The 17,999-nt window shown below is 36.2% G+C and overlaps 1 protein-coding gene across 1 annotated transcript in view; it reads right to left on the bottom strand.

The window, feature by feature from the left end:
• MYO3A (myosin IIIA) overlaps window positions 1-17,477 on the bottom strand; it is a 318,705-nt gene extending 301,228 nt beyond the window's left edge. The window contains exons 1-2 of the mRNA XM_006887107.1: window positions 17,303-17,477; window positions 13,638-13,772 (exon numbers count right to left, since the gene is read on the bottom strand). Of these exons, the coding sequence (XP_006887169.1) occupies window positions 13,638-13,772; window positions 17,303-17,470 (303 nt within the window). The 5' untranslated portion in view covers window positions 17,471-17,477. The remainder of the gene's footprint in view (window positions 1-13,637; window positions 13,773-17,302) is intronic.
• Window positions 17,478-17,999: the final 522 nt, after the last annotated feature.

The raw sequence follows: 17,999 nt of genomic DNA, 5'->3' as shown, positions 1-17,999 counted from the left end.
CAGGATAGAGCAGGGTTTAGGGCTGTTGTGCATAGGGGTCACTATGAGTCGGAAACGACTCGAGGGCACATAACAACAGCAACAACAACTATCAGAAAAGGTTTTTGATACACACAGGAACTTAATTTTTAGAAGATCCCATTCATCAATGTTATCCTCCCTTGGTTGTGCATTTCTGGCTGTATTTGTCAGTCCATTTTTTGTCTTATGATCTTCACAATTTGGGGCTTTACTTCTAGATCTCTGATCCACCTTGCATTGATTTTTTTTTTATATGGTGTGAAATGTCTTGCACATTCTTTAGTGCTCTTTTCTTTCTCCTGTAACATTCCAGATGCTTGTTCTTGAATTAACATCATAGTCAATTTTAATGTAAGATTTGGGGCTGGGTGTGGAGTGGGCAGGATATGGCCACATCTTGGAGGAACATGAAAGAACCCTATCTCCTTGAAGGGATTTTTTTTTAAATAATTTTTTAAAACCCCAAAATTTAGGTTTTTGAAATAACTACAGTGTAATTTAAAGGAGTCTGAATTTCTTGTTAATCAAATGTGAGGTGTGAGTGATTCTGTGATCCATGCATGCTATTGTACAGTGGAAAGCACTGTTGTCAGGGAAGAAACGTTTCTGCCTGTCACACTCACAGGATCTTCCCATTTCGATACAGAAAACACAGCTCATGAATGCTAAGGCTGTAATAACTCCTACAGGAGCTGAAAGAAGCTTCCTTTGAAAGTCAAAAGACCTTAGTAGCAAATGGTTAAGTTAGGTGTCATCAATTCTGTTATGACTCTTAGTGACCCTATGAATAAGTGATTATCAAAAACTTGTCTTAATTACCATGACAAAGCCTACTGTTGTAGTCAATAAATCCTATTAGTAGTCTTCCTCTCTGTTCCTGACCCTCTATTTTTTCCCAGCATAATGTCTTGTTTCCAAGAACTGACTCCATTTTTTAAGAATCAACCCACTGCCTCAAGGGGCAAAAGGGGAGAAAACACTAAAATCAGAGAAAGACCCTCTTTTCTCTCTTGCCCCCAGCACCACTGACACACAAAATACTGAGACTCTTCTATGTGGTATTTTTAGCAACTGATATAACCGTCTATCTGAAAAGAGTTGTGAGATGTGGAATAAAGAGGAAGAAGAAATCCTTTTCTCTTTTGTACATTCATTTTATAAAGAATCTAAGACTTAAAAGTCTCTAGAACCTACAGCTCCCTAAATTAGAAAGTTAGAAATATAATAATCTCTTTACCTTCAAAGCCACAAAATTCTCCATTTTATATGACTTGAAACAATAAAAACTTCATCCATTCATCTTATTTATTACATGACATTAAGGGGGGAAAATTCTCCCAATTAGTTTCATAATTAAAAGGTTGCTGTTGTTATTGAAACTGTTAGTAGATTCTGACCCATGGTGACCTTGTGTATGTCAGAGCAGAACTGGGTTCCATGGAACATTGTGGCTGATCCTTGGAAATAGATCACTAAGCTTTTCTTCTGAGAGATTTCCAGATAAACCATCAGCTCTTCAGTTGGCAACTGAGCTTGTTAATCATTGCAGCACCAGAGAATTAGCAAGAGGTTAATGACAAAGCAAATCACAATAAAGAATCTTAGCAATAAAATATTTCCTTAAGTTTCCTTTTTTTCTTTCAAATGTGTGTTTTGGGGTTTGTTTTTTTTTTGGTTTTTTTTTTTTTATCTCTGTTTCACTGTCTTTGAAGACCTAAACAATCATTTAATCTTGGATCCTGCCCATTCATTCCCTAAGTCATCAGCTGTAGGAAACAGCAAGACTATTTTTCTGGCTGCTGCTTGCACAAAACAAGTGGTGAATCTGTAGAATAGAAAAGGGTCTTCTTAACACATTGTTGCACATTTTTAAATTGACGACCATGCTTAGAAACACATTTGCTGTCATTTGAGGCAACATGTTAATAAAACTTCAAGAATAGTTTTGTCATTTGTTGCATTCAGTTGCCCTTTCTTATTTTAACCCATTAAATGTCAATAAACATGAAAAATGTGGCTGAAAAATCTTCCTAAAGAACTTCAGAGTAAGACCACATCAAAAACTCTTCAATACCTTACTGAGAATTAATGAACTTTCATAAATGGTTTCAGGATAGCATTAACTTTTGCTCAACCAGCATAAGTGAGCTCTGGTGGTCTATTAGCCAGGAGTTGTGCTGCCAACCCAAATGATTGAAATCCACCAGCTGCTCTGTGGGAGAAGGATGGGCAATCTGCTCCTGAGAAATGAACAGCCTCTGAAAACTACAGGTCAGCTACAGGTTGGTTCCCACTTGACGGTACTCAACAACAATGGAGTAAAATCGAGAGTGGCAGTATAAATCTGTTCTTAAATAAATTTTAAGAGTTAATATATCCAACAAGAAATGCATATATTCTTTAATTAAGTAAAGATGACTAGAAAATGACAAATGACCTTAAGTTCCCTTTTAAAGATAATTACATACAGGTCAATGAGTTGTCAAAATGAGTTGATGGGATTTCTCAATCTCCAAGAAAGATGTAGCAAGTTATGTTATGTGTTATGTGCAGTTGAATCGCAACCAACTCATAGGTGACTCTCCAGTGCGTTTTCAGAAGGTGCACATGGCACAGAGGGAGACTGCCCATCTTTCTTCCTTGAATATAAAATCCTTAAAACCGCATGCTTCCCTTTTCCTTTCCTCTTTGCTATTACTTTTTATATATTTTAGTCTACAGACATGGTAATCCCATAATACGTACTTGTAATTATAACTGCAAGCATAAAGTTTGTAAAAAATAGGGAAAATGTATACAGTATCAAAAATTTTCTATTTCCTACTCATGGTACTCATTTGTTTTTCTAATTCTCTGTTTCCACTCATTCAGCCTTAACGTTTTCCTTTAGCATTTTTCATGGTAGAGGTGTCTGGTAGCCTTATTTTTTTTTTAAATATATTAGGGCTGTTGTACATAGGGTCGCTATGAGTCGCAGGCGACTCGACGGCACATAACAACAACAACAGCATCTATTTTTCCTTCATTTCTCAATATTATTTTCACTAGGGGTAGTATTATAGATTTTATGGTATTTTTCTTACAGCAGTATTTTTCTATAAAAATTTTAAAGACATCTTTACATTGCATTTGATGAAAAAAAGAGTCAGTGACCGACCACTTTTTATCTTTGCCTTTTCTCTGTCATGTGTCCTTTCCCCCTGCTGCATTCATATTTTTTTATTCTTTATAGTTTTCAGCTTTTTAAAATTACAATATACCTGGTATGATTTTCAATGTTTATCCTACGTGAGATTTTTTTTTTTTTTTGGTTTGATGGTTTGCTGTTATGCTGTTTGTTTGGGTTTTTAGAAGTTTCTTTTTTAACCTTTTATATGTACATCTAAATGGTGTTTCTCAATTATTGAAAACTTTCAGTTATTATTTTAACAATAATATTTCATAATTATACTCTTCCTTTACTGCTGAGATCAATAGTCTTTTTTTCTCTTTATGCTTTAATCTGGATAGCTCCTATTTTCCTGTTTTCAGGTTCACAGTTTTCTTTTCTTTTCTTTTTTTTTTTATCCTTCTTCATGTCTAGCCTGATGCTAAATTTAATGTGTTTTTCAGTGTAGACTCTATTAACTATGTGGCCAGAACCCTAACTCCCAGATGATTTTTTGCACATTAATATTTGAGAACATTTGACAGTGTTTTTCAAACTTTCCTTTGATAAAAATCACCTTGGTACTTATTTTAAAAAACACATTTTCCCAGATGTCTTCTAGGAGTTTTTGCTTCGGTATATTTCAAATGAGAGTGAGTCTTGAAATTAAGCAACTTTGGGATAATTTCAAGGAATAAAGATACTGATTAACCGAATTTTCAGGTGGTAGATTAAATACTGCCTCATAAGCTAGGCCTATGTTAACTACTCATTCCTCTAGTTAAAAAAATGACAATTATCAAATAAATTTGTTCATTTAATTTTAAGTTATTTTGCTCTATCACTGTACTGTAAAGTCCATGATTACAGAATTTGCTTTTAATTTTTATGAATCCCTAAGACTGACCAAAATAGTTGGTCCAAAGTAATAAATCATCATTTACTGGATCATAAATCAATAAACCGGTAAACTTAAGTTCTATACATTTATGTATGAACCACATACTTACACACACAAATTGACAGAAGGTCATCTTCTCACAAAGTATTGAGATATTTCTTTAAAGTATGAGAAGTCTGACAATTTCAGTAAACATAATAATGTACCAGAGTCTGAATTCTAATGAAAATCTTAGTATTTCATCCTTTTTTGTCTCTACTGGGGATACCTCAAAAACAGTCCCACACTATTAAAATTTATACAGTCAAGTTTTTCAAATTTTGGGAAATTGTAATGATTGGCATAGTAATCTCTCTTAGTAACATGCCCAAAATATGTCTATTTACTAGACAAATAAATTTACCATGTCAATCTATCTCATTGGCAGTCTTCCTCTCCTTCACTGATGCTCTATCTTCCCAAGAATGCTGTCCTTGCAATGGAACAGCCTCATCTAGCTACATATCCAAAGTATGAAAGAGGAAGCTTTGCCATCTTTACCTCCAAGAAGCACTCTGGTTGCACTTTTTCATCTGCTCCAGTAACTTTTTTCCATCTATTTGTTCTTTTGGCAGTCCACAGGGTTCAGTACTATTTTCTAACACCACAGCTCAAATGCATCAATTATTCTTCTGCCATCCTTAGTCACTGGCCAGACCATGGCCTGAATCAGGCACACCTTTGTCTTCAAACTGACATTATTGCTCTTCAGCATTTTGGAGAGGTCCCTGAGAGTAGATTTGCTAAATTCAGTATGTCCCTTGATTTCCTGAATGCTGCTAAAAAATGCTGATTGTTGATCCAAGCAAAATGAAGATACTGGCAGCTTTAATCTTTACTCCATCTATCATAATGTTGACTGTTGGTCCAGTGATCTTACTAATGTTGAAATGCTATTCATATTGAAGGTTGTAGTCTGTCTGTGGTCTCCTGCAGCAAGTGTTTCAAGACGTCTGCACTTTGAACAAGCAAGGTTGTTACAACTGCATAGTGCAGCTTGTTAATGAGTTTTTATCTCATCCTGATGCCACATTCTCCTTCATAAACTTCAATTTCTCAAATCATTTGTTCAGCATACAAGTTGAATAGGTATGGGGAAAGATACAACCTTGGCACACATCTCTACTGATTTTAAGCCATACAGTGTTTTCTTCCTCTATTCAGACCAGAGTTTCTTGGTATAGGTATAGGTTGTATGCAAGCATGTTGTTGTTGTTATGTGCTATCGAGTTGCTTGCAACTCACAGTGACCATATGTACAACAGCTCTGAACCCTGTTCTATCTTGAGCTAATTTCATTGTCTCTAACACACCTACTCCTATTACCTCAGTCACTGAGTCAATCCATCTCTATCAAGAGTCTTCCTCTCTTGCACTGTCCCTGTACCTTTCTAAGTATGATGTCCAGCTCCAAGGATTAGTTCATCCTGGCCAACATGCTCAAAGTAAGTGAGATTGAGCGTCACAATCCTTGCCTCTAAAGAGCAGACTGGTTTCAGCCTCTCCCAGACAAGCCTATTGTTCTCTTAGCAGTCCATGGTATGTTCAATACTCTTCTCCAGCACCACAACTCAAAGGCATTGATTCTTCTTCTAGTTAGCCATTATGTGTCATGATCTACACAGTCAAATCCCTTTTCATAGTCAATAAAGCATAAATAGATATTCTTCTGATATTCTTTGCTTTCAGCTAGAACCCAACTGACATCAGCAATGGTATCCCTAGTGCCATGGTCTCTCTGAACCTAGCTTGAACTTCTGGCAGTTCTCTGTAAATGTACCATTGCAGCCATTTTTACATGATCTTTGCTTGCACGTGATATTAAAAATATTGTTGAATAATTTCCACATTCGGTTGGATCATCTTTCCTGGAAATGGGAACAAATGTGGATCTCTTCCAGTCACGGGGCCAGGCAACTGTCATCCAAGTTATATTTGTAAAATGGTTCCTTACAATAAAGGCACATGGGTCCAATCTACTAGCTGCTCCAAAGAAGAAAACTGGGCAATTTTCTCCCCTATAATTTACAGCCTTTGTAAACCAGCTATGAGTTTGTTCTGACTCAAAGTTACATAATAACAACAACATTCATATATTTTCAGCTACAGCATTATAAAGGAATATTTTCCAAGTGTTTTTCCATCCTTCCCTTTAAAAAGAAACCAAAACAAAGTAAAAATAAAACAATGCTGGGCACTTGTTATTGTGCTGCAAGTATAAACATTTTATATGAGACCTAGTTGTTCTAATCTTTAAAGTATGAAAGAAGTCATCTTGCCAGCCCACTATCCCACTGAAAATGTGCCCTGCCAAAGGGAGAAAGGAAGACAGGGATGTGCTAGCATAGCAGCTCGGAAACCCAACTCCTATGCCAGACAGCCTGTCTTGCCTAACTTACACACACACACACAATCACACACACAATCACACACAACCACACACAACCACACACACACCCTGCAGTGGTTTCAAGTTCTCTTCATCATATATTGTATCCAGAATAGTGACAGTAAAAGTCAAATACCATATGACATAGGAGAGTCTAGAGAGAATTAGGCTAAGTGAACTAACTTACTCTCCTAAGGTCAAATACTGCATAAGACTATAATTGTAAAAACAGAAGGATAACTATAAGATGTGTAAACAGAAGGTGAAAAGAGAAAGGATTAGAAAAAATGAGGGGAGTGAAAATCACTAAGAGAACACAAATTACTGGATGAAGGAATAGGAAAGATTCAACAGTGGGGTAAAAGAATAGGAAAGACTTAATGAGGACTCAAAAAGATTGAGTAATAATAGGCAGAATCAAAAGCAATTAATTGTATAAAATATATATGAATGATTCTATGAAACAACATAATGATTGTTCAAAACACAATGTATATGAATGAAACACAATATAAACAAATTACTGTATGCAAATCAATAAAAACCAAAAAGCTAATAGCAGAATAGAAATGATTTGTTCATGCCAATGCCATCTTATTTTTCTCATGAGTGCTTGCTTTATGACAAACCTGACTTTACTTATTAGATATAAGGATAAACACAGAATAATCAGGAAGGTAAAAATGGCTGAATAACTTGAAGAATGCCGTTAATGTCATCAAATGGTACATGTAGAAACTACTTAATTGGTACATGTTTTGCTGTGTATGTTGTTGTTGTTGTTGTTGTTGTTGTTGTTGTGTACCACCAAGTCAGAACTGACCCAAAGCTGACTCTCCAGAGGGTTTTCAGAGGCAGTTAATCACACAGGAAGAGATTACCCAGACTTTTCCCACAGAACAACTGGTGGATTTGAACTATGTGCCTTTGGGATTGCAGTATGATTCTTACCAACAGAGCTCCCTTCGCTGTGTATATTTCTAAAATTCTTTTTCAAAATCACAATATAAATGTGAAATTGCTTTGGATATAAAACAAAAGCAGAATAGCCAATAATTCACACTGTCTAAAACTAGTCTTTATATTTGGGAAAACCACTTTGATGACCCATCATTTGCATTTTTTTCCCAACATGTGCTTTTAAGGGGCTTTATGACTATTAGTGAATTTTTGGCTTCCAAATGAAACCTGTAATTTCAAATCTTTGATCTTCCGATTGAGACGTGATTTCAAAGAGGAAAAATTGCTATAATTGGAAAGCAATGAGAAATACCACTGTAACTATTAGGAATAGGCAGATCAGGGCCAATTCAGAGGAAGAATAGAGCATAGCCTGTACCAGCACCATGAAAGGAACAACTATAATGCAAACAGGATTAGGAGGGAGAGGGTCTTTCAACAGGAAAGTGTCCTGACTTGGAACTGTGCTTCCAAAATGACTGAAGGCAAAAGGCAAATAACCCTTGAAAGACCAAAATCTAATAGAATAGAAACTATGACTGCTCAGCCAGCCAGCAACAGGAAAATGAGTTTTCCCCTTTGTGTTCATCAGTAGAAAACGTTTGGTTCCAGGCTAATTTAATTTTGATGTTGCTTTTCAGTGTCATATTATAGAAGGCTAATGAAGTCCTCAAGGACCCCGGGTGGTTCAGTGGGTAAGCACTCAGCTGTAAAACCAAAGGTTGACAGTTTGAACTGACCAGCTGCTTGCTCAGTGCCAGGAAGATGGTGTAATCTCTTTCCATGGTGATTACAACTCTGGAAACCTTCTGAGGCAGTTCTATCCTGTTTAAAAGGGTCACTATGTGTAAGAATTGACCCAGGGGCAATAATTTTCATGCAGCTCTCACCCTCTCAGCTTTGCCCCGCCTCAGCCCCTAAAGAAAGCACAAGGAAAAAAGAGGTACTTGAATTTTACTAAACTGGTCAGTTGAGATGTGGCTGCAATAGGCAGAATGGAGCTGTTAGTGTGAAATTTCAAAGTGAGGTATATGTTTGGAAAAAATCATTCTCTATGCCTTACACCATTAAAAAAACTTATAGTATTACATGATAATAAATGACCATGGACATTCTGTAAAATACACATCTGTTTCTACAACATGAAACTTTCTATTCCTTCTCTCAGATACTTTCACCATAAGAATGTTACTAGGATTTCAGAGAGTTAATGATTCTAGTCTAAAACATATAGAGTCTGACAATAAGTACACAGATAATGAATTCCTAAACAAGGTTGTGTATATCATACACATTCAAACATTTGTAGAATAAAAAGAAAAAACACAAAAGGCAACCCCCTGCCATCAAGTCAATTACAACTCATAGCAACTATGTTGTTGTTAGGAGTCATTGAGTATAATGCATAGCAACTCCAATGAGTAATAGATCTGAACCCTGTCCTATCCTATGCCATCTTTATAATCTCTAAATATTCTTAATCCAATTCCTGCAGCCATGTATCAATCCATCTCATTGAGGGTCTTACTTGCTTTTACTGACCCTCCACTTTTCCCAAGCATGATCCCCCTTTTCAAGGGATAGCATCTCCTAACAGCATGCTCAGAGTATGAAAGACAAAGCTTTATCATTTTTCACTCTAAGGGTGGGCAGGGAGCACTGTAGTCTAGTAGTAAGGAGTTGCGCTGGCAACCCAAATGTATGTGGTTCAAGTCCATCAGCTGCTCTTTGGGGACAAAGATGTGCAATTACCTCCTATTCAATTAACTGTTTCCAAAAACTTGCTGGAGGGTCAGCTATGAGTTGTTCTAACTTAATGGTACATAACAACAACAATAATATAGCAACTTTGTTGTGGTGGTGTTGTGTGCCATCCAGTTGGAACTAATCCGTAGCTGATCCTCCGGTAGGTTTTCAGAGGTAGTAAATTTCACTGGGGATTGTCCATATTTCTCCTGTGGAGCAATTGGTGAATTTGAACTGTGCCTTTGGGATTGCAGCACAGCTTATTACCACTAGGCCACAGGACAGACTATAGGGTTTCCAAGCCTGTAAATCTCTATGAGAAGAGCCTCATTTTTCTTCTGTTCAATGTCAGGTGGTTAGCATCTCATCAGTCACACACCATACCACCAGAGCCCCTTAAAAAAAGATATAAACAAACTCACAGTCATCAGGGAGTTTCAATTCATAGCAGCCCTCAATTGTGTTTCTAAGGCTGTAAATCTTTCTCCTGGGCAGTAATTGGTGGATTCAACCTACCAGTCTTTCTGTTAATACCCTAATGTACTATGAATTATGGCACAATGACTTCTTTAAGGAAAGTATCACTCACTCATTCATTGCTGACACTCCAGCTGGTTTTCAGGAAGCTGTAAATTAAATCAGAGAATCCTGCCCATCTTTCTTCTTGGAGCTATTGACAGATTCAAACTGCCAGTAATACTACCTTTGGATTAGCAACCGAAGTCTACATACTACATCATCAGAGCATTAGAAGAGGAAATATTTGTCAACAAGTGAATGAAATAATTTAAAAAGCTACGATGTCAGTCTAGAGAGGAAGTTGTGCCTGATTCAGGCCATGGTCTTTGCAATTAGTTGTTATGCATTAGAAAACTGGACAATGACTGGAGTTAACAGAAGAAATATTGAGGTCTTTGAGTTGTGGTACTAGAGGAACAGTGTTAGACATACCATGGATTATTAAGAGAACAAACATGTTTATTTTCGGGAGGGTGAAACTAGGCTCCCCCTTGGAGGCAAGGATTTTGAAGCTCCATCTCACATACTTTTGGCATATGACTAGCAAGTACCAACCAGTCTATGGAGAGGGACATCATGCTTGGAAAGGTGGAGGGACTCTGCATGAGAGGAACACTGATAAGATGTATTGACACAGTAAGTGGAGTAATGGGGGGGGTTAGGTATGTTGGAGACAATAGACTGGCTCAGGACAGAGATAGGTTCAGAGCTACCATACACAGGTTCTCTAGAAGTCTCAGGTGACTCAATAATAAGAACATAATAAGAACAACAACAACAAATACCAGAATAAAAAAAATTCCCAGCAAGCTATGAAAAAACATTGACTTTCAGGATGTCAATTCTGGATTGAAATATAAACAAAATATTTGTGGTAATGAGTCACAGTGTAGGGATTTCTGTAGGTTGGTACTAACTATCCTTGCCCACAGACCTAGGGTGATGATTAACAGTATGCCATCACTCAAACACTCATCTACAACACATACCTTGTTGTTTTTAAAAAAGGTAAGTATAGAAAATGGTGTTATGTCATAGATTTTACCACATAAAAACTTACAACATGTAATGTATATAATATTCTTTGGAGGCTATTCCTTGGGAAGGAACACCCTGCTTGGAAAGTAGAGAGGTTGGTTAAAGAGAGAAAGAACCTTCATCAGATGGATTGACACACAGCTGAAGTGGGCTCGAGTCTGAAATAATGTGAATGGTACAGGATAGGACAGGGTTCAGATTTATTGTTCATAGCATCGCTATGAGTCATACTTGACTCTCAAACACCTAACAACAAAAATGTATGTAATGCCCCAATGCACTGAAAATGACAGCCTACCTTCTTTATGTGGATTTACATGAGACACCTACCAAGGTTAGCATAACTCTCTGGGTAACTCCAGGGGCCCCTTTTTGATCACTCTTTGGTTATACCTGGAGAACATAATTTACTTGGCCATTATTATGATAAGAGGTATAATTAGCAGTCATTTTGCAGAACAAAGTATTGATGCCACAAACCAATTTGCTGCAAAGTGCCTGTAAAGCAGCACCTGCAACATCTATGTTGATGAATCAAGTAATTGTACATCTAGCCTCTGATGTGTATGTGCAATTAGATTAATTTACATATGCCAACCAATTACATAGTTTACCAATTTGTCACTTTCTTTATGCTTCCCCCCACCCACGTTTAAGTTCAGATAGAGCAAAATTTCCAAATGCTCTATAATTACACTGTCATCTATTCCTTTTTTCTCAAGACAGGTACTGATATTTCTAATACATCTTTCAGATCATAAAATATAAGGATAGACTACAAAGGAGCCATTAAGTCTGTACTGATTCATTATAGCAGGACACTGCTTCACTTGTACCGCATGTTCCAAAACTATTTTAATCAATCTTTGTGTTCTTTCAAAAGAACATATAAGTATATATAACATGTAACTCCAAAGTCACCAAGTGATAATACTGAGAAATGCTAATATAAGAAGGATAAGGATTTTGTAGACAGAAGGGAAAATGACTGAGCTCATTCACTTTTAACACCTCTTGGCAAAGATGAATAACTTGATTCTGTGCCCATTTAGATCTAGAAGAAGAATACCTGAATTCTCATTTAAATGCTAATCTGGCAGTGGTCTTACACAGAAAAATGAATTCTTGAAAATGTTTTGAAAGACATAAAGATGCAAAATTTTACTCAAGACTACATCAAGCGTTTGAACAGTACTGAATCTCAAATGTTTAAGTATAAACATGAAATAAGCTCTTAATTCTCCATTAACTTGTGGCAAAGTGAGTTAAGTATGTAATTTATATGCTACAGGTTAGATAAACAAGTGTAAATAAAAGGCAGTTTAATTTTTTAATACGTGATTTAAGACAGAAAATCTAAAACTAAATTGTAAATTGTATTGTAAATTGTAAATTGAATTGTTCTCGAGCTTGAGCAGGATGGAGATGAGGAGGACGGTGCAGGACAGGGCAAGGTCAGGCCTCTTGTTCAGGGGTCACTATGAGTGTAGCTGACTTGACACTGGACAAGAACCAATTTAACTGTAGACGCTTCAATCTACAATTAAGTTTCAAATGTAATATAAAGGTCTTGATGGAGGAAAAATCCGAATATGAAGTGTGAACACAATTTAAGTCCAATTTCAGCAAATTAATGTTACACTACTGCAGAAAAACAAATGAAACACTCAAAAAATAAAAAGCCACAGTAAATATATGAAAATAATGAAATAATGAAAACCACAGTAAATATATGCTACTATTTGCTGTAATGAAGTTATTTCTATTTGCTGTAATGAAGTTATTTCCTGTTGTTGTTGTTATATGCTGTCAAGTCAAAACTGACTCACAGTTGCCTCTCCAGTGGGTTTTCAGAGACAGTAAATCACACAGGAGTCCACTGTCCATCTCCCCTGGGAGAGCAGCTGGTGGTTCTGTCCAATGTACTTGTGGGTTAACAGCACAGCTCCTTACCACTAAGCCGCCAGAGTTCCTTATGAATGTGCTTACTAGCTCTGAACTTAATAAAAAGAATTTTAATAATACTGAAAGACTAGAACAAATGATCACCTCATTTGAATAATAACATTCAATGAAAGTTAAAAACAATGCATTATTATAAGACTTGGAGTTGCTTTAGTTACCTTCTGATACTGCTTGTTTAGGAAAATTGTCCAAATGCAAGAAAATCTACCCTCCTGCTTTGAAAAAAAAAATCATCAGACTTTCTGACTTCCTACTGAAGCTCATTCAATAGTCAACACTAATTTCAGTGAAGTTTTTCTCTCATATCTGTAAATATCCTGTTCTGCTTTTTAAGTCATTAATATTCAAAGACGACCAAAAAAGAGAGAGAAAAGTGCTGCCTGCCACTTTTGACAAAAAGCCTCACATCAATTTTCTCCTATATTCATTCCAGCACCTGGCACCAAGCCTTCATCACATTATTTTAACAAATTATGGATGAATAAATAAACATTATAATGGGGTCCTTTTTTTAGCATCTTCTTCAGAAAGAATACAAATCTCAGGGGTTTTTTGTTCTGTTTTGAATCTTTTATTGTCTTTATGGCTTTTCTCGAATTTCCTGATGTTTATTTTAGGATGACAAGGCCAGAATTGGGCACAATATCCTACTGAGGATATGCCCCGTCAGAAGTATACTAGAAAATTTATTGTGTCTATAAATTCTAGCAGAGTCTCTGGGTGACGTAAACAATTCCTATGCTTGGCTGCTTACCAAAACGTTGGAGGTCCAAGTTCATCCAGAGTTGGAATCAACTTGATAGCAACTAACTATAAGCTCCTACAGATAGAATTTTGCTTCAGAAATAACTTTACATAAGTAAGAATATTTTGCACATTTCCACCCATGCAAATAATTACAAAACACTTACCTCAAGAACCAACCACAGTTTATCTCCACTTCCTTTATCCTTTTGAAAATACATGCCGTAGAATCTGACCACATTAGGGTGGTCGGAAAGTGTTTTTAAGATATTGTACTCAGCTTCAATCTCTTCATCAATATCCTAAATTTAAAAGTCATAAAAAAGAGTAATGTGATAAAAATATAAGTGACGAAACCACTTAGCACACACTACCAAGCATAGAATTTAATTTTGTCAAGCAAAGTCATAATATTTTTTACTGTGCTCATTATTACGCATTAAAATTTCATATTGTTTAAAAAGAGAGATGCATCTATTTTTGGTAATCAAGCGCATACCAAATTATGTTAATTCCACTGCAGTGAAAAGGGATAAATAAATGGTTAGCATAAATGTTATTGCTGCATTCAACTAAGGAGCGATACATATGGCTTGGAGGAGAACTACTATAGAGAACTGCAATTGTGTAGTTTTAAATAAGTTAAAATAATCAAGTCACTGACGTGAAACAGAAACTCTTAGAATAAAGAAGCTGTTTTATTTTGTTTCTTTGAAATACTGAACATTTGGATGTTATCAGGAACTAGTTAATCATGCATTTTTAAAAAGTTAAATGATGTATAATAATAGAACTGTTAGCTAGCTAAAAGGCCATTCATCAGAAGTAGAACACGTTATGATCTTGTCTTTAAAAAGTCAATGCTGCCACTTAGCCATGTCTCAGGAAAATCATATATGCATGAAATAGCTCACTGAACAATAAGAAAAATATCTTATTAATATACCTTCAAAGCAACACTTAGCATATTGCTGTTTTAATACATAATCACAAAGCCAGAAAGAATTTTAGATTAGCACTTCAATTTTAAAGGAAGAAAGCCAAGCTCAGAAAAGTGAAGAGTCACAGAGTTGGTTAGCGAAATACAAAGATTAGAGGCTAAAACCCACTTACTTACATTCCTCTCATCTCCCTACTCTCCTGCAGAAAAAATAACTTGTTCAAAATGCAAAATAATAAGCTCTTTTAATGAGTGAAGTTCTCTTTATGACATACTTAGCTGCATTCAAATTTGTTTTATTAAAACGAGAATCTCTAGGTTAGAAATCATTTTTACTTGACTTTTGACATGATGAATCAGCATTTAATAAATAATTCTTGGAAAACACATATATACCAGGAGAAGAACAAAGGCAGTAGAAGAACAAATTTAATGTTACAGTAGGAGATCAAGATTGTCTTTGATTTTTAAGATTTATAATATTCATTGCAAAAGTAAATGATAAAAGAATAAAGGTTCCATGTATTCACAAAGCATGTGCTCTTCTCTATAAAACCACATGCTTTTCTCTATCAAGGGAACTCTGGCAGTGTACTCCACAGAGAGCGGTACTGCTAACCCAACTCTGGCACCTCCCTGGCTGTTCCATCCACCAATGATTCCAAGGGAAAAAGATGAGGAGTCTCCGGTGAGATTTACAGCCTCCTGAAAACTCACTGAAAGGTCAGATATGAGTTGGTTCCAACTTCCTGGCAATGGTTTTCATTTGACATTTGATCAAGAAATAGAGGAACAGGAGAGTCTGGACATCTCAGATTTATCATTTAGATGTCTTTCCTTACCAATCATTAACTGTTTATTTTGTGTTGAAGTAATTACTATATGAAGATGAGAGGATTAGGATGGGATGCAAGCCCCACTTTCATTGTTGTTATGTGCCATCAAGTTGGCTGCATATTGTACATAGTGACCCTATATACAATATCTCTGAAGCCTGCCCTGTCCTGAGCCAGTCTCACTGACTATAATACACCTATCCCCATTGCCCTAGTTACTGTTTCCACCCTACTAGAAGCTTATATAAGCTCATGGGACCTTAAAGTTAGGTGCTTTCTCTTGTTGAAAGCTCACTTGGGACAAGGCATCCCAGACTGCATCACCCACAGTTACCATCCAGCTGCACCACAAATGACAGTCTACAGGATCCTGGCCCATTGCTCACCACTTTCTCCAAAACTCGCCTGCATATCTGAACCCAAGGACCATAGAGGAACTGGGGAACTGAGCTGTCAATGGAACTGTCAATATTAGAAATTACGGATTTATACAACTGGTTAAGATTTTGGGTCTATGTTGACCTGAGACTTCCTACAAATAATCTGCTATTACTCTTAGTAGGGTCAATTGTGAAAACAGAAACATTCTTAAAATGGGAGTAAGCAACAAGATCAGACTAGAGTCTCTTCTCTTGCTTCTGTGAACTCTAACACGTAAGAGTAAATACTAGAATTAACTGTACTAAGGTACAGTTACTTTAACAAACCTTAATTTGTGTCTCTCTTCTCCTATTTAAAGTATAATGGCCTTTAATATCAGCTAAGGCTAATCTTAACGTTACTCATTTTTCTTTCCTTCATCACACCTAACTTAAACAGCAAAATAAGTCCTCTCAAATATATGGGAAAATGTACAGGTGGTTTTAAGAAACATAAATTATATGTAAAAAACCAACCCCAGAAGAGCCATTTGTGAATAAACAGGGTATCAGAGACCTTTCTCAGTGTCCTTCAGTTTGTTCATGGCAAAGCTGTGACAAGGACTTTGGCTTTCAATGTCCCTGCCTCCAAATATTCTTTCCACCAGGATGTACTTCCCAGACATATTCTAGAATCAAATATCTGAAGAACTTATTCTCAGTAACAGTTTTGGGATTAAATAATCACATATCTCACAGTCTGAAGATGTTACAAAAGCTGTTATTTTTGTTGTTATGCACTATTGAATGGGAACTGACCCACGGCTGACCCTCCAGGAGCTTGTCAAAGGCGGAATCACATAGGAGGAGATAACCCGTCTTTCTCCTACAGAGCAGCTGTTGGATTCAAACTGCACACCTTTGCTTTCACTGTGCCACTTACTTTACATTAAGCCTCAAGAACTCCCTTTGCAAAAATAAAAAAATGCCTGCTTTTACTCCCAGAAAACAGAACATCAACAGTCTCCTCATGATCTTAAAGGAAAAGGAAAAGTTTGTTAAGTTCCTTTGTCATAACTGAACACAAAAATAAATGGGAAACACCAATGAGATCCCACTTAGCAAAGACCAGGGAGGTAACATGAAAGTTAATTCTTCACAAAGATCCTTGCTTTGATAATAAATCAATATCATTTCTATTTTCAAAACATTTACACAAACATGAAAATCAATTTTTCTTCTCTGAAAGAAGTTTAGTTTTAAATTTTTTTTTTCTAGTTTGGCTTAATGGAAGTTTTGTCTGAAATGTAAATACATGAAGCAAGAAAGGAAACTGGATCTAAATGATATTTTGGGGCTACTTCTAGACTCATGAATCTGTATTCCTTTAATTTTATGAGAGCTAAAATTATATTGAATAAATTGTTGAAAGAGTTGCATTGGTTTATATTTTAATGCATTTATTTACTTATTTATCAAGCACTTATTGGGTCCTCTTAAATATTTTAACTACATAAAACAAGAAAATCTGGCAAGTAGGATTTTCTTCTCTTCTTCCTCTCTGATATAGTTTGTTTTTCACTATAATTTGCTTTAGAATGACATTATAAGGAATAAAGCAAAATAGAGTATTACAGAATTTTTAACAGATTAACAACAGGTAAGAAAAAATAGAGGAAGAAATGCATAAAACTTACATGAATTGGGTCCAGAATCTTGACTGCTGCTTTTTGGCCATTTTTCTTATTCAGAACTTTAAAAACTTTCCCATAAGTTCCTTTTCCAATTGTTTCAATGATTTCCCAGGTATCAGAGGGATCAGGAAAGTTATCAAAGATAATTTTTTTCCCAATTAATGGAAGCATCTCAAAGGTTTAAGTCACTGGAAAGAAAAAGTACAGGATTTTATTTTCATCTCTGTGATGATCTTAAGTGACACATATATATTTATGAAAAAGTATCTAATATTTGCACTTACATGATAAAAAATACACCACACCAGGATATTAAAAGACAAATTGCACTGGGAAAGCCTGCTGTCAGAGAGCTCTCCAAAGTACTGAAGAGCAATGATGTCAGTCTGGAGACTAAGGAGCACCTGATCTAGGCCACAGTCTCTGCAATTATTTGCTATACATTGGAGAGCTGGACAATGACTAGGGATGACAGGAGAATGGATGCCTTTGAGTTGTGGTGCTGGAGAAGAGTAATTAATATACCATGTACTGCTAGGACAACAAATAGTTTCATCCTAGAGAGGGTGAGAGTAGGCTGCTCCTTGGAGGCAAGGATTCTAAAGCTCCATCTGACATACTTTGGACATGGTGCAAGGAAGGACCAGTTTTTGGAGAGGGACATCATGCTTGCGAGAGTGGAGGGACAGCAAAAGGGAGG

Source organism: Elephantulus edwardii, unplaced genomic scaffold (genome assembly GCF_000299155.1).
Source record: "Elephantulus edwardii isolate Elephantulus edwardi_28Jun2011 unplaced genomic scaffold, EleEdw1.0 scaffold00054, whole genome shotgun sequence".
In the NCBI taxonomy this organism is placed as follows: Eukaryota; Metazoa; Chordata; class Mammalia; order Macroscelidea; family Macroscelididae; genus Elephantulus; species Elephantulus edwardii.
This window is presented reverse-complemented; position numbering and strand designations above follow the sequence as displayed.